At 40.6% G+C, this 23,012-nt stretch overlaps 1 protein-coding gene across 4 annotated transcripts in view; it reads left to right on the top strand.

Moving 5' to 3' along the window:
• LOC115152865 (rho GTPase-activating protein 27) overlaps positions 1-23,012 on the top strand; it is a 42,114-nt gene that overhangs the window by 6,949 nt on the left and 12,153 nt on the right. Inside the window, exon 1 of one of the 4 annotated variants that reach the window (XM_029697754.1) lies at positions 16,244-16,503. The exons of the other annotated variants lie outside the window; for them this stretch is intronic. Within the exon in view, the coding sequence (XP_029553614.1) occupies positions 16,429-16,503 (75 nt within the window). The 5' untranslated portion in view covers positions 16,244-16,428. Of the gene's footprint in view, positions 1-16,243; positions 16,504-23,012 lie in introns of those variants that run through there. 4 annotated transcript variants of the gene reach the window in all.

The raw sequence follows: 23,012 nt of genomic DNA on the forward strand, positions 1-23,012 counted from the left end.
GACATTGACTACAGTTGGTTGGTTTGACAGGCGTCACAGTGAAGCAACATCGTTTTTTGGAGAAACCTGAAACATTCCGCGAGTCTGCTTTTCATCGTTGGTTCACCTGCTCCGAGGTAAAGTGACGTAGGCCGCTCCTAGTATCAGGATGTAGTCAAGCATGGAACGAACATTTTATATCCTTCTCAATGCTGAGAATTCATTTGTTATATTGTTACGCTTGCGGGTGGCAATGTGAAAACATTTACATTTCTGACTAAACTAGTGTGCAAAGTTTGAAAGTAGTCTGTAAAATAGGCCTGCATTGTTGTTACATTTGCTATAACAGAACTTGAACTAGTTTGCTAACTTGAAACTTCCAGAGAGCTGGTTTGTGGCTCTCCACAATCCTCGTCAGTGGAATGAATGACCCCCTCATTTTCCCCTGTCTGTTGGGACACTGATTTGCATCCCAAGTGGAACCCAATTCCCTATGTAGTGCATTTAGGACAGAAACAAAGCTGTTACTCATGTGGATGTGCCAGGTCCCCTCAAGTGGAGCCCCACTGTCCCACAATAGAGGTTCCGTTTCCATGATGATGTGTGGGGTATAGAGTTGAATTTAGGAGAAGAAGCTAGCCAGGGCTTAGGTTAGGTGGCAGTGCCATCCATGCCATGTAGTGTGTGTGTGTATAGACTGTGCACACTGGCAATCAAGCTAATATAATTGATCATTTCTCATCTCTACTCTGTACATGTACCATAGGCTAGTTCCATTGCTTCCTGAATTTAAGCCTTCTAGGTAAATACTTCATTTGCACACACTGTATATAGATTTGTCTATCGTGTTATTGACTGTACGATTGTTTATCCCATGTGTAACTCTGTTGTTTTTGTCACACTGCTTTGCTTTATCTTGGCCAGGTTGCAGTTGTAAATGAGAACTTGTTCTCAACTGGTCTACCTGGTTAAATAAAGGTGAAATAAAACCATCTGGGATGGTTGATTGGCTAGGCTTTTCTGGATGATAATTGAATGACCTTGTGGTACCCCTGCTATGCAGCAACAAGGGCAGCATTCCAAATGGCACCCTATTTAGTGCCCCATAGGGATTTGGTCCCTATGGTCAAAAGTAGTGCACTATGTAGTTCTGTCCTTTCTGGCATGGGATCCATCCACAGTTCATGTGTTGGTACCAGCTGTTTGTAACATTTAAGTTGTGTCCAGTACAGTGGCTGCATTCTAAATTCTGATGAAGAGGCTTTAATCCAACAGAATGTACAGAGAGCCTTCAACCTGTATTCACTGTGTTCTAGAGCTGTAATGATGTACCATGTGCTACAGATTCATGAAATAAGTAGAATTTTTGGTGCAGCTAGATATCAGTCCTGAAGGCTTTTTCAGGAGTGAATGACAAGGGGTTTTACACTTTGACTCCGGTTTTTCACTTTAAAATTGTATGCTAACAAAAACCATTGATTTCCAAGTTTAACAAACCATACAACTCTATGCACAAGGACTACTTTTAACAATTTCCACTGAAAAATGTACAAAATTAAATTTAGTGGAAGAACTGTGCAGATTCCAACTTTGGTAACGAAATTACAGTAAAATCATGCAATCACGTTTTCCAAAGAACTGTTAAACATCATGGCAACATGAGTTCGAAAAAGTCTCTTTTGGTTATTGAACTACAGTAAGTGAAGTGGATTTACAGTTTAAGTTTACATACACTTAGGTTGGAGTCATTAAAACTTGTTTTTCAACCTCTCCACAAATTTCTTGTTAACAAACTATAGTTTTGGCAAGTCGATTAGGACATCTACTTTGTGCATGACACATATAATTTTTCCAACAATTGTTTACAGACAGATTATTTCACTTATAATTCACTGTATCACAATTTCAGTGGGTCAGAAGTTTACATACACTAAGTTGACTCTGCCTTTAAACAGCTTGGAAAATTCCAGAAAATGATGTCATGGATTTAGAAGCTTCCGATAGGCTAATTTACATAATTTGAGTCAATTGAAGGTGTGCCTGTGGATGTATTTCAAGGCCTACCTGCAAACGCAGTGCCTCTTTGCTTGACATCATGGGAAAATCAACAGAAATCAGCCAAGACCTCAAAAAAGAATTTTTTGTAGACCTCCACAAGTCTGGTTCATCCTTGGAAGCAATTTCCAAATGCCTGAAGATACCACGTTCATCTGTACAAACAATAGTACGCAAGTATAAACACCATGGGACCACGCAGCTGTCATACAGCTCATGAAGGGGACACGTTCTGTCTCCTAGAGATGAACGTACTTTGGTGCGAAAAGTGCAAATCAATCCCAGAACAACAGCAAAGGACCTTGTGAAGCTGCTGAAGGAAACAGGTACAAAAGTATCTATATCCACAGTAAAACGAGTCCTATATCAACATAACCTGAAAGGCCGCTCAGCAAGGAAGAAGCCACTGCTCCAAAACCTCCATAAAGAAGACAGACTACGCTTTGCAACTACACATGGGGACAAAGATCGTACTTTTTGGAGAAATGCCCTCTGGGTTGATGAAACAAAAATAGAACTGTTTGGCCATAATGACCATCGTTATGTTTGGAGGAAAAAGGGGGAGGCTTGCAAGCCGAAGAACACCATCCCAACCGTGAAGCACAGGGGTGGCAGCATCATGTTGTGGGAGTGCTTTGCTACAGGAGGGACTGGTGCACTTCACAAAATTGATGGCATCATGAGGAAATAAATCATGTGGATATATTGAAGCAACATCTCAAGACATCAGTCAGGAAGTTAAAGCTTGGTTGCAAATGGGTTTTCCAAATGGACAATGACCCCAAGCATACTTCGAAAGTTGTGGCAAAATGGCTTTAGGACAATAATGTCAAGGTATTGGAGTGGCCATCACAAATCCCTGATCTCAATCCCATAGAAAATCTGTGGGCAGAACTGAAAAAGTGTGTGCAAGCAAGGAGGCCTACAAACCTGACTCAGTTACACCAGCTCTGTCAGGTGGAATGGGCCAAAATTCACCCAACTTATTGTGGGAAGCTTGTGGAAGGCTACCCAAAACGTTTGACCCAAGTTAAACAATTTAAATGCAATGCTACCAAATACTAATTGAGTGTATGTAAACTTCTGACCCACTGGGAATGTGATGAAAGAAATAAAAGCTGAAATAAATCGTTCTCTCTACTATTATTCTGACATTTCACGTTCTTAAAATAAAGTGGTGATCCTAACTGACCTAAGACAGGGAATTTTTACTCTGATTAAATGTCAGGAATTGTGAAAAACTGAGTTTAAATGTATTTGGCTAAGGTGTATGTAAACTTCTGACTTTAACTGTACATCCGATAATGGAAATACAGTAACAGAATTGCATCATGGGTCCCTAATCTGTACTACACAAATGCATAATTATGGATATGAATGTCCAAACTTGTGAAACATGAGGAGAATGACATCACAGCAGAGTAGAGTACAGAACAATATACTCTACCTTTCTTTACTGTACTATTAGACTGTGCAGTACTGTGTTCTACTCACTGTATTGTACTCTACTGTGCTCTACTCACTGTACTGTGCTCTACTCACTGTACTGTGCTCTACTCATTGTGCTCTACTCACTGTACTGTACACTACTGCTCTACTCACTGTGCTCTACTCACGGTACTCTGCTGTGCTCTAGTCACTGTGCTGACGATGCTTTCAGTGGCTATTTTTTTTCTTGGGAAGTGGTGCCTTCTATGCCTTCATTTCCCAAAAAGATAGACTCTTAGCTTTCATTTGACACCAATCTGATATGCTCCTATTCGATGGAAATGCCCATCACCTTTACATGTCTTGTAACTGTAGCCTTCACTTACGCTGTGCAATAAGGGCTCTGGTCAAAAGTAGTGCATTATGTAGGGACTAGGGTGCCATTTGGACCTTGATTTCAATCCCTTTCTGACAGCACGCCTTTTTGATTTTAACAAAACCTTCCATACATGTTTGCCCATGGTAGAAGTAGTCAGAAAGTTACTTTTTAGACCTGAATGCCAAAACATTCATGAGATAGAGGTGCTCAAAGTTGACCCATTTTGCATACCCCAGCCTATCATGAAACATCCATATCTTCATCACTGGAAAATATCAACGGTTAGGTTTGATATCATTTGAAAGCTTACAAAAAGTTTTGTCAAACTACTCTCTGATTTCTTGAAAAAAAGTATAAAATAAATAAACATCTACAGTACCAGTCAAAAGTCTGGACACTTACTCACTCAAGGGTTTTTCTTTATTTTTTAAAACTATTTTCTACATTATAAAATAATAGTGGAGACATCAAAAACTATGAAATAACACATATGGAATCATGTAGTAACCAAAACAGTGTTAAACAAATGAGATTCTTCAAAGTAGTCACCCTTTGCCTTGATGACAGCTTTGCACACTCTTGGAATTCTCTCAACCAGCTTCACCTGGAATACTTTTCCAACAGTCTTGCAGGAGTGTGTTGGGTTTGAAAAACAAATGGTAGTCCCACTAAGTGCAAACCAGATAGGATGGCGTATTGCTGCAGAATGCTGTGGTAGCCATGCTGGTTAAGTATCTCTTGAATTCTAAATAAATCACTGGTACTGTAACCAGAAAAGCACCATCACACCTCCTCCATGCTTCACGGTGGGAACCACACATGCAGAGATCATCCATTCACCTAATCTGTATCTCACAAAGACATGGCAGTTGGAACCAAAAATCTCAAATTTGGACTCATCTGACCAAAGGACAGATTTCCACCAGTCAAATGTCCATTGCTTGTGATTTTTGGCTCAAGTAAGTCTGTTCTTCTTATTGGTGTTCTTTAGTAGTGCTTTCTTTGCAGCAATTTGACCATGAAGGCCTGATTCATGTAGTCTCCTCTGACCAGTTGATGTGTCTGTCACTTGAACTCTGTGATGAATTTATTTGGGCTGCAAATATTGAAGCTGGTAACTCTAATGAACTTATCCTCTGCAGCAGAGGTAACTCTGGTTCTTTCTTTCCTGTGGTGGTCCTCATGAGAGCCAGTTTCATCATAGTGCTTGATAGTTTCTTCAAGTGCAGTCGGAAAAACCATCGAAGTTCTTCAAATGTTCCGGATTGACTGACCTTCATGTCTTATAATAATGATGGACTGTCGTTTTCTCTTTGCTTATTTGAGCTGTTCTTGCCATAATATGGACTCGGTCTTTTACCAAATAGGGCTGTATTCTGTATACCACCCCTACCTTGTCACAACACAACTGATTGGCTCAAATGCATTAATTAACTTTTAACAAGGCACACCTGTTAATTGAAATGCATTCCAGGTGACTCATGAAGCTGGTTGAGACAATGCCATGAGTGTGCAACGCTGTCATCAAGGTAAAGGGTAGCTACTTTCAAGAATTTGCTTAACAGTTTTTTGGTTACTACATGATTCCTTAGGTGTTTTTTCATAGTTTTGATGTCTTCACTATTTTTCTACAATGTAGAAAATACCAAAAATAAAATCCCTGGAATGAGTGGGTGTGTCCTAACATTTGACTGGTACTTTGTGTCATTGTATAACCTTTAACATTAATTAGGGTACGGTATGCAAAATATGTCAGCTTTGGAATGAACCCGGTTAAAACCAGGTTTCTAATTAAATTGGCTGGCAAAAAGAATGCATGCATTTGATCAGAGTTCAAAGTTTTGATTGAATATTGACCTCTGCCTTCCAAAATGAAATGCCAGGAAACTGCTCCAACAGATTGTGTGTGAGAGAGAGACCTATCTATCTGATTCTGCTCTCTGACAGAAAAGAACACTGAACACTGTCTGTTTTGTTCTCCTCCTAAACAGCAACACTGGCTCAAATGACTCCCTATATGGTCCATCTTATTAGTCTGGTCCAAATGGCTCCCTACTCCCTATATGGTCCATCTTATTAGTCTGGTCCAAATGGCTCCCTACTCCCTATATGGTCCATCATATTAGTCTGGTCCAAGTGACTCCCTATATGGTGCATCTTATTAGTCTGGTCCAAATGGCTCCCTATATGGTGCATCTTATTAGTCTGGTCCAAATGGCTCCCTATTCCCTATATGGTGCATCTTATTAGTCTGGTCCAAATGGCTCCCTATTCCCTATATGGTGCATCTTATTAGTCTGGTCCAAATGGCTCCCTATTCCCTATATGGTGCATCTTATTAGTCTGGTCCAAATGGCTCCCTATTCCCTATATGGTGCATCTTATTAGTCTGGTCCAAATGGCTCCCTATTCCCTATATGGTGCATCTTATTAGTCTGGTCCAAATGGCTCCCTATTCACTATATGGTGCATCCTATTAGTCTGGTCCAAATGACTCCCTATATGGTGCATCTTATTAGTCTGGTCCAAATGGCTCCCTACTCCCTATATGGTCCATCTTATTAGTCTTGTCCAAATGGCTCCCTATATGGTCCATCTTATTAGTCTCGTCCAAATGGCTCCCTATATGGTGCATCTTATTAGTCTGGTCCAAATGGCTCCCTACTCCCTATATGGTCCATCTTATTAGTCTTGTCCAAATGGCTCCCTATATGGTCCATCTTATTAGTCTGGTCCAAATGGCTCCCTATATGGTGCATCTTATTAGTCTGGTCCAAATGGCTCCCTACTCCCTATATGGTGCACTTAATACTTTTGACCAGAGCCCTATGTGCCATTCCCTATGGGCCCTGTTCAAAAGCAGTGCACTATATAGATAATAGAGAGTAAATTGTGACACATGCTAGGCTTGGCTTCTCACTGAGCACAGACGTCAATTCAATGTCTATTCCTCTTTGATTCAACCAACATTGATTCAACCAGTGTGTGCCCAGTGGGTTCTTACTGAAATCATTGGGAGGTTATTTGAGAGTAAGGATGGATGAATCCAACATTTTAGGGTAACACCGGATGTCATGATCCCAAGACTCTGTGGAAAATAGTCATGGTTAGACTATCGAGTGGAGGGGACTACCCTAGTTAAATGAACTCAATTGACATGAAAATGAATGTAGGAATGGTTTTCTTACATGATCAAATGAACCATAAATTCCTTAACTATTGTTATAAACAAAATATGAATGTAAAAAACAGTTGTGATCTTGTTGATATCATCATGTTCATGCATACTTCACCAGATCACTAGGTTATTTGCATTAGTACTGGTAAATTGTAACTGCCAAGGACCGAAAGGCTCCATAACAGCTTCTACCCCCAAGCCATAAGACTGCTGAACACTTCATCAAATGGCCACCGGACTATTTGCATTGACCCCCCCATCCCCCTCCTTTTGTTTTGCACACTGCTGCTGCTCGCTGTTTATTATCTATGCTTAGTCACTTCACCCCTACCTACATGTACGGATTGCCTCGGCTGGCCTGTGCCCCCGCACATTGTCTCCGTGCCGGTACCCCCTGTATATAGCCTCGTTATTTTGTTGTGTTACTTTTTATAATTTTTTACTTTAGTTAATTTGGTAAATATTTTTTTTAATCTTTCTGGAACTGCATTGATAGTTAAGGACTTGTAAGTAAGCATTTCACGGTAAGGTCTACACTTGTTGTATTCTGCCCATGTGACAAATAAAGTTTGATTTGATTTAGTAAACGTACACACACCATTTTGAGAGAGAAATGGAAATTCAGCATTTTTCTCTGTGCTTGTTGTGCAAATCTCCTCTAGAGGCTCCCAATGACCGCTCCTCAGCTGTAATGAGACTATTACATGGCTGTGTTTACACAGGCAGCCCAATTCTGATCTTTTTTTTCACTAATTCACATCAGCTCTGAAAAATATCTGATGTGATTGGTCAAAAGTCCAATTAATGGGGGAAAAATATCAGATTTGGCCTGCCTGTCTAAACGCAGCCTTTGGCCCCGTTCCTCTGCCTAGGTGCTGCTGATGCTTGCCAGATCTTACAATGCCTGGATAGGTATTTTATTTATCAGCTAACCACATATGTTATAGCAACCTGTCAGTCGATGACATGGCACGCAACCATTGGTTGATGCATGCAACATCTGAGCAGGGGAATGCAAACATTGTCTAAAGCGGGTATTCCCAAACTGGGGTACGGTACGTGTAATGCCTTTGGGGGTACCCCAAATAAAAATGTGATTCACATTAAAAAAGAAATCCTAATATTAAGTATTTTCAACAACAAAAAAATTTCCTTCACATTTTCAGAGTATCCTGCCTTGAAAAATCGCGCTGTTAAGACACTGATGCCCTTTGCAACCACGTACCTACAGTATGTGAGAGTGGATTCTCAGCCCTCACTAGCATGAAAACTAAATACAGGCACAGACTGTGTGTGGAAAATGATTTAAGACGGAGACTCTCTCCAATACCACCCAACATTGCAGAGTTACGTGCATCTTTTCAAGCACACCCTTCTCATTAACTTGTGGTGAGTTATTTAAATAAGGTTTTATATGTAAGATGGTTAAATAAAGAGAAAAATGATTTATTATTATTTGCGCCCTGGTCCTATAAGAGCTCTTTGTCACTTCCCATGTGTCGGGTTGTGACAAAAACTCACACTCATTCTTATGTTTAATAAATGTATAGTGTGCGTGTGGCAGTCTTACAATGATAGCAAAAAAACAACATTTGAAAGTGCGCTGACCCACGTGCTAGAGGGGGTACGCAGCTGGAGGTTGAATGTTTGAAGGGGTACGGGACTATAAAAAGTTTGGGAACCACTGGTCTAAAGTATCTTGTCTCCTTAGTCATAGAATCATATTAGATCAGGAATGTCTTTAATTTCATCTTGATGCATGGTTCTTTTTTATGTACTCTATGTTTGTAATGATAGGGTTAACTGCTTGGGACTTCGCTATCAAAGCTCTTGAGATCTACATATCTGTAAATATGCATTTTAACTATGTGGATTTACTGCCCTTACAGAAAACTAATGTGGTTCACGTGAAATGTGTTTTCGGAACACTTCACATGTGATCACGTTTTCACATGTAGTTTCATTTTATCACGTGTTGCTTTAATGTTATCACATTAACTTCACATAAGTTCACATGAAAACATGGATTTTTGGAACATTTCATGTCTGTAATGTATGTTTTTTCCGTAAGGGTGTGTACAGTACCGTAGGCATTCTTGGACAGCAGTTGTTACCCAACACCTAAGTCACTTTCAGTATCTTATGTTTCAGACACTGCAGTATGTTCAGAGATTACCATATCTTCTCTTTTTCCTCTATCCATACATGTATACTGTAGAATGTATACATCTCTGTGTTCCATCTATGTTCTAGAATTTCAATGTTCTCAAAACTCTATGTTCTCCTGCTTCATATGCGAGCAGGTTCTCTGCCTTGGGGCATTCAGAAGAGACATGTCAATAAAGCGTGAATCAGCTTGGCCTGAGGTGAAGTGAGGAGATGGGTAGGGAAGTGATAAGGCTGCTGTGCTGTATGTAGATTGTAAATGGAGCCATAACTGCCGTCTCTGGTGTAATCCAGGATTCTGGGCCATGAGGAGTGATGTAACGGGTAGGAATCAGACTCCATTAATAGGCCGACTGTGTTTTTGTGGCCTGATTTTGGGCCCCAATTTGCTCCTCCATTGTTTTATTGGATGGTTGCTAAAGCAGTGAAGTCATCAGGCAGATGGCTGCTTTGTAGCATTGCTCAAGGCTATAAGAGAAGGGTCTGATTATTCTCCTTTAGGGCAATTAGAGGCTTTACAAAATATGGCTATCGTCTCCTTCAGGAGCTAGTTTAACATCACAATAATGTTTCCTCTTCAACCATCTCCTTCAGGAGCTAGTTCAACATCACAACAATGTTTCCTCTTCAACCATCTCCTCCTTCAGGAGCTAGTTCAACATCACAACAATGTTTCCTCTTCAACCATCTCCTCCTTCAGGAGCTAGTTCAACATCACAACAATGTTTCCTCTTCAACCATCTCCTCCTTCAGGAGCTAGTTCAACATCACAACAATGTTTCCTCTTCAACCATCTCCTCCTTCAGGAGCTAGTTCAACATCACAACAATGTTTCCTCTTCAACCATCTCCTCCTTCAGGAGCTAGTTCAACATCACAACAATGTTTCCTCTTCAACCATCTGCTCCTTCAGGAGCTAGTTCAACATCACAACAATGTTTCCTCTTCAACCATCTGCTCCTTCAGGAGCTAGTTCAACATCACAACAATGTTTCCTCTTCAACCATCTCCTCCTTCAGGAGCTAGTTCAACATCACAACAATGTTTCCTCTTCAACCATCTCCTCCTTCAGGAGCTAGTTCAACATCACAACAATGTTTCCTCTTCAACCATCTCCTCCTTCAGGAGCTAGTTCAACATCACAACAATGTTTCCTCTTCAACCATCTCCTCCTTCAGGAGCTAGTTCAACATCACAACAATGTTTCCTCTTCAACCATCTCCTCCTTCAGGAGCTAGTTCAACATCACAACAATGTTTCCTCTTCAACCATCTCCTCCTTCAGGAGCTAGTTCAACATCACAACAATGTTTCCTCTTCAACCATCTCCTCCTTCAGGAGCTAGTTCAACATCACAACAATGTTTCCTCTTCAACCATCTCCTCCTTCAGGAGCTAGTTCAACATCACAACAATGTTTCCTCTTCAACCATCTGCTCCTTCAGGAGCTAGTTCAACATCACAACAATGTTTCCTCTTCAACCATCTGCTCCTTCAGGAGCTAGTTCAACATCACAACAATGTTTCCTCTTCAACCATCTCCTCCTTCAGGAGCTAGTTCAACATCACAACAATGTTTCCTCTTCAACCATCTCCTCCTTCAGGAGCTAGTTCAACATCACAACAATGTTTCCTCTTCAACCATCTCCTCCTTCAGGAGCTAGTTCAACATCACAACAATGTTTCCTCTTCAACCATCTCCTCCTTCAGGAGCTAGTTCAACATCACAACAATGTTTCCTCTTCAACCATCTCCTCCTTCAGGAGCTAGTTCAACATCACAACAATGTTTCCTCTTCAACCATCTCCTCCTTCAGGAGCTAGTTCAACATCACAACAATGTTTCCTCTTCAACCATCTCCTCCTTCAGGAGCTAGTTCAACATCACAACAATGTTTCCTCTTCAACCATCTCCTCCTTCAGGAGCTAGTTCAACATCACAACAATGTTTCCTCTTCAACCATCTCCTCCTTCAGGAGCTAGTTCAACATCACAACAATGTTTCCTCTTCAACCATCTCCTCCTTCAGGAGCTAGTTCAACATCACAACAATGTTTCCTCTTCAACCATCTCCTCCTTCAGGAGCTAGTTCAACATCACAACAATGTTTCCTCTTCAACCATCTCCTCCTTCAGGAGCTGGTTCAACATCACAACAATGTTTCCTCTTCAACCATCTCCTTCAGGAGCTAGTTCAACATCACAACGATGTGAAAGTAAGTCAGCATACAGGGTCAGTTCCAATACCTTATTTACAATGTGCAGGGATACTGGAGTGATGGAGGTAGAAATGTATAGGGGTAAGCATACTAGATACAGGGTCAGGGGTGTTATTATGATAATATTGGTTGGGGTGTTATTATGACACTATTGGTTGGGGTGTTATTATGATACTATTGGTTGGGGTGTTATTATGACACTATTGGTTGGGGTGTTATTATGATGATGATACTATTGGTTGGGGTGTTATTATGACACTATTGGTTGGGGTGTTATTATGATGATGACACTATTGGTTGGGGTGTTATTATGATGATGACACTATTGGTTGGGGTGTTATTATGACACTATTGGTTGGGGTGTTATTATGACACTATTGGTTGGGGTGTTATTATGACACTATTGGTTGGGGTGTTATTATGATGATGATACTATTGGTTGGGGTGTTATTATGATGATGATACTATTGGTTGGGGTATTATTATGACACTATTGGTTGGGGTGTTATTATGACAGTATTGGTTGGGGTGTTATTATGACACTATTGGTTAGGGTGTTATCATGATGATGATACTATTGGTTGGGGTGTTATTATGATACTATTGGTTGGGATGTTATTATGATGATACTATTGGTTGGGGTGTTATTATGACACTATTGGTTAGGGTGTTATCATGATGATGATACTATTGGTTGGGGTGTTATTATGATACTATTGGTCGGGGTGTTATTATGATGATGATACTATTGGTTGGGGTGTTATTATGACAGTATTGGTTGGGGTGTTATTATGACACTATTGGTTAGGGTGTTATCATGATGATGATACTATTGGTTGGGGTGTTATTATGATACTATTGGTTGGGATGTTATTATGATGATACTATTGGTTGGGGTGTTATTATGACACTATTGGTTAGGGTGTTATCATGATGATGATACTATTGGTTGGGGTGTTATTATGATACTATTGGTCGGGGTGTTATTATGATGATGATACTATTGGTTGGGGTGTTATTATGATACTATTGGTTGGGGTGTTATAATGATACTATTGGTTGGGGTGTTATAATGATGATGATGATACTATTGGTTGGGGTGTTATTATGATACTATTGGTTGGGGTGTTCTAATGATACTATTGGTTGGGGTGTTCTAATGATACTATTGGTTGGGGTGTTCTAATGATACTATTGGTTGGGGTGTTCTAATGATACTATTGGTTGGGGTGTTATTATGATACTATTGGTTGGGGTGTTATAGTGATACTATTGGTTGGGGTGTTATTACGATACTATTGGTTGGGGTGTTATTATGATACTATTGGTTGGGGTGTTATTATGATACTATTGGTTGGGGTGTTATTATGATACTATTGGTTGGGGTGTTATTATATACTATTGGTTGGGGTGTTATTATATACTATTGGTTGGGGTGTTATTATATACTATTGGTTGGGGTGTTATTATGATGATACTATTGGTTGGGATGTTATTATGATGATACTATTGGTTGGGGTGTTATTATGATGATGATACTATTGGTTGGGGTGTTATTATGATGATGATACTATTGGTTGGGATGTTATTATGACACTATTGGTTGGGATGTTATTATGACACTATTGGTTGGGGTGTTATTATGACACTATTGGTTGGGGTGTTATTATGACACTATTGGTTGGGGTGTTATTATGACACTATTGGTTGGGGTGTTATTATGATGATGATACTATTGGTTGGGGTGTTATTATGATGATGATACTATTGGTTGGGGTGTTATTATGATGATGATACTATTGGTTGGGGTGTTATTATGATGATGATACTATTGGTTGGGGTGTTATTATGATGATGATACTATTGGTTGGGGTGTTATTATGATGATGATACTATTGGTTGGGGTGTTATTATGATGATGATACTATTGGTTGGGGTGTTATTATGATGATGATACTATTGGTTGGGGTGTTATTATGATGATGATACTATTGGTTGGGGTGTTATTATGATGATGATACTATTGGTTGGGGTGTTATTATGATGATGATACTATTGGTTGGGGTGTTATTATGATGATGATACTATTGGTTGGGGTGTTATTATGATGATGATACTATTGGTTGGGGTGTTATTATGATGATGATACTATTGGTTGGGGTGTTATTATGATACTATTGGTTGGGGTGTTATTATGACACTATTGGTTGGGGTGTTATTATGATGATGATACTATTGGTTGGGGTGTTATTATGACACTATTGGTTGGGGTGTTATTATGATGATGATACTATTGGTTGGGGTGTTATTATGACACTATTGGTTGGGGTGTTATTATGATGATGATACTATTGGTTGGGGTGTTATTATGACACTATTGGTTGGGGTGTTATTATGATGATGATACTATTGGTTTGGGTGTTATTATGATGATACTATTGGTTGGGGTGTTATTATGATGATGATACTATTGGTTGGGGTGTTATTATGATGATACTATTGGTTGGGGTGTTATTATGATGATGATACTATTGGTTGGGGTGTTATTATGATGATGATACTATTGGTTGGGGTGTTATTATGATACTATTGGTTGGGGTGTTATTATGACACTATTGGTTGGGGTGTTATTATGATGATGATACTATTGGTTGGGGTGTTATTATGACACTATTGGTTGGGGTGTTATTATGATGATGATACTATTGGTTGGGGTGTTATTATGATGATGATACTATTGGTTGGGGTGTTATTATGATGATGATACTATTGGTTGGGGTGTTATTATGATGATGATACTATTGGTTGGGGTGTTATTATGATGATGATACTATTGGTTGGGGTGTTATTATGACACTATTGGTTGGGGTGTTATTATGATGATGATACTATTGGTTGGGGTGTTATTATGACACTATTGGTTGGGGTGTTATTATGATGATGATACTATTGGTTGGGGTGTTATTATGATGATGATACTATTGGTTGGGGTGTTATTATGATACTATTGGTTGGGGTGTTATTATGACACTATTGGTTGGGGTGTTATTATGATGATGATACTATTGGTTGGGGTGTTATTATGATGATGATACTATTGGTTGGGGTGTTATTTTGATACTATTGGTTGGGGTGTTATTATGATGATGATACTATTGGTTGGGGTGTTATTATGATGATGATACTATTGGTTTGGGTGTTATTATGATGATACTATTGGTTGGGGTGTTATTATGATGATGATACTATTGGTTGGGGTGTTATGATGATGATACTATTGGTTGGGGTGTTATTATGATGATACTATTGGTTGGGGTGTTATTATGATGATGATACTATTGGTTGGGGTGTTATGATGATACTATTGGTTGGGGTGTTATTATGATACTATTGGTTGGGGTGTTATTATGATGATGATACTATTGGTTGGGGTGTTATTATGATGATGATACTATTGGTTGGGGTGTTATTATGACACTATTGGTTGGGGTGTTATTATGATGATGATACTATTGGTTGGGGTGTTATTATGACACTATTGGTTGGGGTGTTATTATGATGATGATACTATTGGTTGGGGTGTTATTATGATACTATTGGTTGGGGTGTTATTATGATGATGATACTATTGGTTGGGGTGTTATTATGATACTATTGGTTGGGGTGTTATTATGATGATGATACTATTGGTTGGGGTGTTATTATGATGATGATACTATTGGTTGGGGTGTTATTATGATGATGATACTATTGGTTGGGGTGTTATTTTGATACTATTGGTTGGGGTGTTATTATGATGATGACACTATTGGTTGGGGTGTTATTATGATACTATTGGTTGGGGTGTTATTATGATGATGATACTATTGGTTGGGGTGTTATTATGATACTATTGGTTGGGGTGTTATTATGATGATGATACTATTGGTTGGGGTGTTATTATGATACTATTGGTTGGGGTGTTATTATGATACTATTGGTTGGGGTGTTATTATGACACTATTGGTTGGGGTGTTATAATGATACTATTGGTTGGGGTGTTATTATGATGATGATACTATTGGTTGGGGTGTTATTATGACACTATTGGTTGGGGTGTTATTATGATGATGATACTATTGGTTGGGGTGTTATTATGATACTATTGGTTGGGGTGTTATTATGATACTGTTGGTTGGGGTGTTATTATGACACTATTGGTTGGTGTTATTATGATGATGATACTATTGGTTGGGGTGTTATTATGATACTATTGGTTGGGGTGTTATTATGACACTATTGGTTGGGGTGTTATTATGATGATGATACTATTGGTTTGGGTGTTATTATGATACTATTGGTTGAGGTGTTAATATGATACTATTGGTTGGGGTGGTTCATTTTGGCCAAAGGCATCAGACAGGCAGCAGATACAACAGTCTGATCCCTTCACTAACGTTTCCTGTGTCAATTCAAGCACTCACCAACTCTGCAGAACTTCAGATAATCTGGGTTTATCCTTGTGTACTTTTACAGAGATGTTTTCCCCTGAAATGTGTACATTTCACCTCTCTCCAGTGCATAATTGTGTTTTGCTGTGTACATTTCAGATTTGTTGTCATTGATTTTAAAACCATACTTTAGTAGTATTGTTATAGTTACTTTCAGGGTGATTACAGACGATGATGTTCAAAGATGTAACCCAAACCATAGTTGTAGCAGTGAGGACAGTGGACTAGATCAAGTTCCTTCTTTTTTCGTAAAGAAGATAAACCAAGGTTTTTTTCACTATTATCTTAGCTTTCTCTCTCTCTCTCTGAACCCCCTCCCCCTGTCATTGTAACAGAAAAGGCAGTTATTTTTTTCAAGGAATCTCTAACTGTCATTGGTCACCAGCAGACACAGCTGGTCTGAGAGGATGTGTGTGTTAGGGTGTGTGTGCCCGCCTGCCTGCCTCAGCTCCTGTCAGTTCAGTCCTGTGATAGCTAGTGTAGCTGTGCTCTAGTCAGCTGTAGGATTATATGGCTCTACTCATTGGGATTACATAAACATGGTGGATCTTTATGCAAAGCCCCGGCATGGGTACCGGGCCCGGGGGAGCTTGGCTCTCCCAATACCAGCCCAGGTAGGTCCAGAACTAACTGTACACTATACTGTATATCTAGATGCAACAGTACAGCCTCAGTAAAACTATGCTGTCCAGAATAGAGATCAGAGTGTGTTGGGTTTGTTCAGTATATACAACATTGACAGTATTTACGTCTACCTTGTTATCACCTTCCTACTTCCTGTTTAGTCTACTTAGTCTCACCCTACTGAGGATATATTGCTTCAGCTCAACTTCATTTTCCTGTGCTGCAGTGTAAGTCAACCCCAGAGAGTAAGCTCAATAACACAAGCAATGCCTGCTTCAGTATGTTTAGCACATAGCTCCGTTAAGCACTCTTGATGTAGACTTGAGGTTAGAGTTTTGCTAGTTGTTAGTTGACACATTTGCCAACACAAAACCATAGTTTCTCACATATAGGTATTGAATTCACTGTGTGCTGCTTACTGTGGGTGTTGGTGTAATGGGTAGATTGAGGGTTAAGCCTGTAGTTTATTTTTATTGGTGACACTGACATTTTACCCCACAAACATCTGGTTAGTGTGTGCTTATTGTGGGTAGATATCTCTTTCCAGTGGGCAGGGGTGGGGGCATTTCACAATCAGAGAGATCAATGATGCAGCTCTCTCATTTCCTTTCTCTTGTCTGTCTAGTCATGTGTATTGATTACCTTGTGGTGATAATGAGATCAATAATGATGTTATTGAGCTCCCGAGTGGTGCAGCGGTCTTAGGCACTGCATCTCAGTGCAAGAGGTGTCTCTACAGTCCCTGGTTCGAATCCAGGCTGTAGCACATCCGTCCGTGATTGAGAGTCCCATAGGGCAGCGCACAATTGGCCCAGCGTTTGGCCGGGGTTGGCCGTCATTGTAAATAAGAATTTGTTCTTAACTGACTTGCCTAGTTAAATAAAAAAAAATAAAAAAAACATTTAAAAAACTAGATGGTGCACCGAGTCCATGTCTGATCAAAACATGAAATGGTCAAATTTACCCATTACTATACATATCTGCCTTCCGACCATTGCCCTAAATAGGTTTCAGACCTGTCACCATTCCTCAATCCAGTGGTTGGTTGAGCAGGGAGAATATTTATAAAAAAAACTGTGCAAACTAAACAGAGAGTACACAGTGGCAGAATACCTGATCGCTTTGACTATGTACAGACTCGGTGAGCATGGCTTTCCTATTGAGAATGGCCGCCGTAGGCAGACCTGGCTCTCAAGAGAAGACAGGCTATGTGCACACTGCTCACAAAGTGAGGTGAAAACTGAGCTGCACTTCCTGACCTCCTGCCAGCTGTATGACCATATTAGAGACGCATACAGTGCATTCGGAAAGTATTCAGACCCCTTGACTTTTTCCACATTTTGTTACATTACAGCCTTATTCTAAAATGGATTCAATAGTTTTTTTCCCTCATCAATCTACACGCAATACCCCATAATGACAAAGCAAAAAGAGGTTTTTAAAAAACTATCACATTTATATACGTTTTCAGACCCTTTACTCAGTACTTTGTTGAAGCACTTTTGGCAGCTATTACAGCCCTGAGTCTTCTTGCGTATGAAGCTACAAGCTCGGCACACCTGTATTTCAGGAGTTTCTCCCATTCTTCTCTGCAGATCCTCTCAATCTCTGTCAGGTTGGATGGGGAGCGTCGATGCACAGCTATTTTCAGGTCTCTCCAGAGATGTTCGATCGGGTTCAAGTCCGGGTTCTGGCTGGGCCACTCGGACATTCAGAGACTTGTCCCGAAGCCACTCTTGCGTTATCTTGGCTGTGTGCTTAGGGCCGTTGTCCTGTTGGAAGGTGAACCTTCACCCCAGTCTGAGGTCCTGAGTGCTCTGGACAGGTTTTCATCAAGGATCTCTCTGTACTTTGCTCCGTTCATCTTTCCCTCGATCCTGTCTCCCAGTTCCTGCCGCTGAAAAACATCCCAACAGCATAATGCTGCCACCACCATGCTTCACCGTAGGGATGGTTCCAGGTTTCCTCCAGACGTGACACTTGGCATTCAGGCCAAAGAGTTCAATCTTGGTTTCATCAGACCAGAGAATCTTGTTTCTCATGGTCTGAGAGTCCTTTAGGTGCCTTTTGGCAAACTCCAAACGGGCTGTCGTGTGCCTTTAACTGAGGAGTGGCTTCTGTCTGACCACTCTACCATAAAGGCCTGATTGGTGGAGTGCTGCAGAGATGGTTGTCCTTCTGGAAGATTCCCCCATCTTCACAGGTGTGCCTTTCCAAATAATTTCCAATCAATTGAATTTACCACTGGTGGACTCCAATCAAGTTGTAGAAACATCTCAAGGCTGATCAACGGAAACAGGATGCACCTGAGCTCGAATGTGGAGGCTCATAGCAAAGGGTCTGAATACTTATGTAAATAAGGTATTTCTGTTTTTTATTTTTAATACATTTGCGAAAATTTCTAAAAACTTGTTTTTGCTTTGTCATTATGGGGTATTGTGTGTAGATGGACGTGGAACAAAATTTATTTAATCCATTTTAGTATAAGGCTGTAACAAAATGTAGAAAAAGTCAAGGGGTCTGAATACTTTCCAAATGTATGCACTGTATTTCTCTCAGATTACACAGATCCACAAAGGATTTGAAAACAAACCCCATTTTGATAAACTCCCATATCTATTAGGTGAAATACCACAGTGTGCCACCAGAGCAGCAAGATTTGTGATCTGTTGCAACAAGGGCAACCAGTGGAGCACAAACAACATTGTAAATTAAACCTATATGTATCTGTTAATTTATCTTCCCTTTCATACTTCAACTATTTGCACATTGTTACAACATTGTACATTGCCAATAATATAACATTTGAAATGCCTCCATTATTTTAGTGTGTAATATTTACTGTTCATTTTGTATATTTCACTTGATTATTTCCATTGTTCCTTGCCTATTCCATTTGATTTGGCAATGTAAACACGTTTCCCATGCCAATAAATCCCTTTGAATTTGAGGGAGGGAGGGGGAGATGGAGAGGGAGAGCACTCTCACAATGCCATGATGAGGACATCATAGGCAGTAGTGTTCCCAGGGGGACCTCCCAGGAGTCATAAAGTCAGGCAGAGACCTCTCATGGGATACAGGAGGTGAGACTCTGGCCGCTGGAACAGATGAGACTCCAGGTGAGTCTCTGGCCCAGTTGAAACTCTGACCTCTGGAACAGGTGAGACTCCAGGTGAGACTCTGGCCTCTGGAACAGATGAGACTTCAGGTGAGACTCTGGCCTCTGGAACAGATGAGACTTCAGTTGAGACTCTGGCCTCTGGAACAGATGAGACTCCAGGTGAGACTCTGGCCCAGTTGAGGCTCTGAACTCTGGAACAGATGGACTCCAGGTGAGACTCTGGAACAGATGAGACTTCAGGTGAGACTCTGCACTCTGGAACAGATTTATTTATTTATTTATTTCACCTTTATTTAACCAGGTAGGTTAGTTGAGAACAAGTTCTCATTTGCAACTGCGACCTGGCCAAGATAAAGCATAGCACTTTGACACATACAACAACACAGAGTTACACATGAAATAAACAAAACATACAGTCAACAATACAGTAGAACAAAAGAAAACAAATAGTCTATATTCAGTGAGTGCAAATGAGGTAAGTTAAGTCAATAAATAGGCCAATGTGGTGAAGTAATTACAATATAGCAATTAAACACTGGAATGATAGATGTGCAGAAGATGAATGTGCAAGTAGAGATACTGGGGTACAAAGGAGCAAGATAAATAAATAAATACAGTATGGGGATGAGGTAGGTAGATAGATGGGCTTTTTACTGAGACTCCAGGTGAGACTCTTGCTTCTGGAACAGATGAGACTCCAGGTGAGACTCTGGCCTCTGGAACAGGTGAGACTCCAGGTGAGACTCTGACCTCTGGAACAGGTGAGACTCCAGGTGAGACTCTGGCCTCTGGAACAGGTGAGACTCCAGGTGAGACTCTGGCCTCTGGAACAGGTGAGACTCCAGGTGAGACTCTGGCCTCTGGAACAGGTGAGACTCCAGGTGAGACTCTGGCCTCTGGAACAGGTGAGCCTCCAGGTGAGACTCTGGCCTCTGGAACAGGTGAGACTCCAGGTGAGACTCTGGCCTCTGGAACAGGTGAGACTCTGGAACAGATGAGACTCCAGGTGAGACTCTGGCCTCTGGAACAGGTGAGACTCTGGAACAGATGAGACTCCAGGTGAGACTCTGGCCTCTGGAACAGATGAGACTCCTGGTGAGACTCTGGAACAGATGAGACTCCAGGTGAGACTCTGTCCTCTGGAACAGGTGAGACTCCAGGTGAGACTCCCGGTGAGACTCTGGAACAGGTGAGACTCCAGGTGAGACTCCAGGTGAGACTCTGGCCTCTGGAACAGGTGAGACTCCAGGTGAGACTCCAGGTGAGACTCTGGCCTCTGGAACAGGTGAGACTCCAGGTGAGACTCCCGGTGAGACTCTGGAACAGGTGAGACTCCAGGTGAGACTCCAGGTGAGGCTCTGGCCTCTGGAACAGATGAGACTCCCGGTGAGACTCTGGAACAGATGAGACTCCAGGTGAGGCTCTGGCCTCTGGAACAGGTGAGGCTCTGGCCTCTGGCAATGTAGTATCAGTGAGTGTGCCAATGTTTACTGGAAGGATGGACACTCATTTACTTCTCTCATTAATTAAATTAAAACAACTTTATTTATCCCAGAGGAGCAATTACTTAAGGCAGCTGCAACAATGACAACAAGACTAACATTTAGGCTATCAAGGTTAACTCGACAATCCTTACCATGTGTATTGGCCTTGACTAGGTCTATACTTACATACTCAGATTTGCGTTTTGTGCTTCATACGGTAAAATACTGGAACTTTCTATAACTGTGGGTTCCAGATAAGAGGAAGAATAAAAGGTATTTGAAGTTATATTCAGTCAGCTGTTTGAGTCATGTAAGCATTCTTGACATAGTTTTTTGACTGGCTTCAGTTAGTAACCATTGTGTCAGTAACCATTGTGAAACTGTTGCATGAAACCTGAATATTGGCCTTGCATACAGGGTTTGGGAGTAACTGATTACATGTCATCCGATTACAAAAAACAAAACTACTGTAATCAGATACTTTTGAAAAACTACAAATATTTATTGGATTACAGTTAAATTCAGAAAGGATGTTTGAGAAATACATTGACACCTTTCTGTTTTCTCAATGACATTCAAATCAGCATCAAACAAAGGCGCAAGTTAAAATGTATTCCACCTGAGAGAGTCGACCAGAAGTCAGAGACCTCTATGATGGCACACAAAATGCGTTTGATGGATATTTTTTGTCTTCTTCTTCTTCTAATGCCATTTAAGGGAAAAGTAATAAGATTACGTTATTTAGTTTGGGTAATCCAAAAGTTACATATACTGATTTACCATTTTGGAAAAGTAACCGTTAACTGTAACGGATTACTTTGGAAAATAACCTACCCATCCTTGCTTGCATATTTCATGTGGACAGCTGTCATTAATCTTTCTTTTCACTGGAACACCCCACCTAAATGGAAGACAATGTCACATATGAATGCCTCGGCAGTATTGTGAAGCAGTACAGTTTCAGTTTGTTGAGTGGTGAACTTTGTACATCCCTGTTGCACCTCCAGTTTTGGCAATGCAGAGTCAGTGTCTGTAGGTTTTTTTTTTTCACCTTTTATTTAACCAGGTAGGCAAGTTGAGAACAAGTTCTCATTTACAATTGTGACCTGGCCAAGATAAAGCAAAGCAGTTCGACACATACAACAACAGAGTTACACATGGAGTAAAACAAACATACAGTCAATAATACAGTAGAAAAATAAGTCTATATACAATGTGAGCAAATGAGGTGAGATAAGGGAGGTAAAGGCAAAAAAAGGCCATGGTGGCGAAGTAAATACAATATACCAAGTAAAACACTGGAATGGTAGATTTGCAGTGGAAGAAAGTGCAAAGTAGAAATAGAAATAATGGGGTGCAAAGGAGCAAAATAAATACAGTAGGGGAAGAGGTAGTTGTTTGGGTTAAATTATAGATGGGCTATGTGCAGTGATCTGTGAGCTGCTCTGACAGCTGGTGCTTAAAGCTAGTGAGGGAGATAAGTGTTTGCAGTTTCAGAGATTTTTGGAGTTCGTTCCAGTTATTAGCAGCAGAGAACTGGAAGGAGGAATTGGCTTTGGGGGTGACCAGTGAAATATACCTGCTGGAGCGCGTGCTACAGGTGGGTGCTGCTATGGTGACCAGCGAGCTGAGATAAGGGGGGACTTTACCTAGCAGGGTCTTGTAGATGACCTGGAGCCAGTGGGTTTGGCGACGAGTATGAAGCGAGGGCCAGCCAACGAGAGCGTACAGGTTGCAGTGGTGGGTAGTATATGGGGCTTTGGTGACAAAACGGATGGCACTGTGATAGACTGCATCCAATTTATTGAGTAGGGTATTGGAGGCTATTTTGTAAATTACATCGCCGAAGTCGAAGATCGGTAGGATGGTCAGTTTTACAAGGGTATGTTTGGCA

This window comes from Salmo trutta, chromosome 18 (genome assembly GCF_901001165.1).
Source record: "Salmo trutta chromosome 18, fSalTru1.1, whole genome shotgun sequence".
Taxonomy (NCBI): domain Eukaryota; kingdom Metazoa; phylum Chordata; class Actinopteri; order Salmoniformes; family Salmonidae; genus Salmo; species Salmo trutta.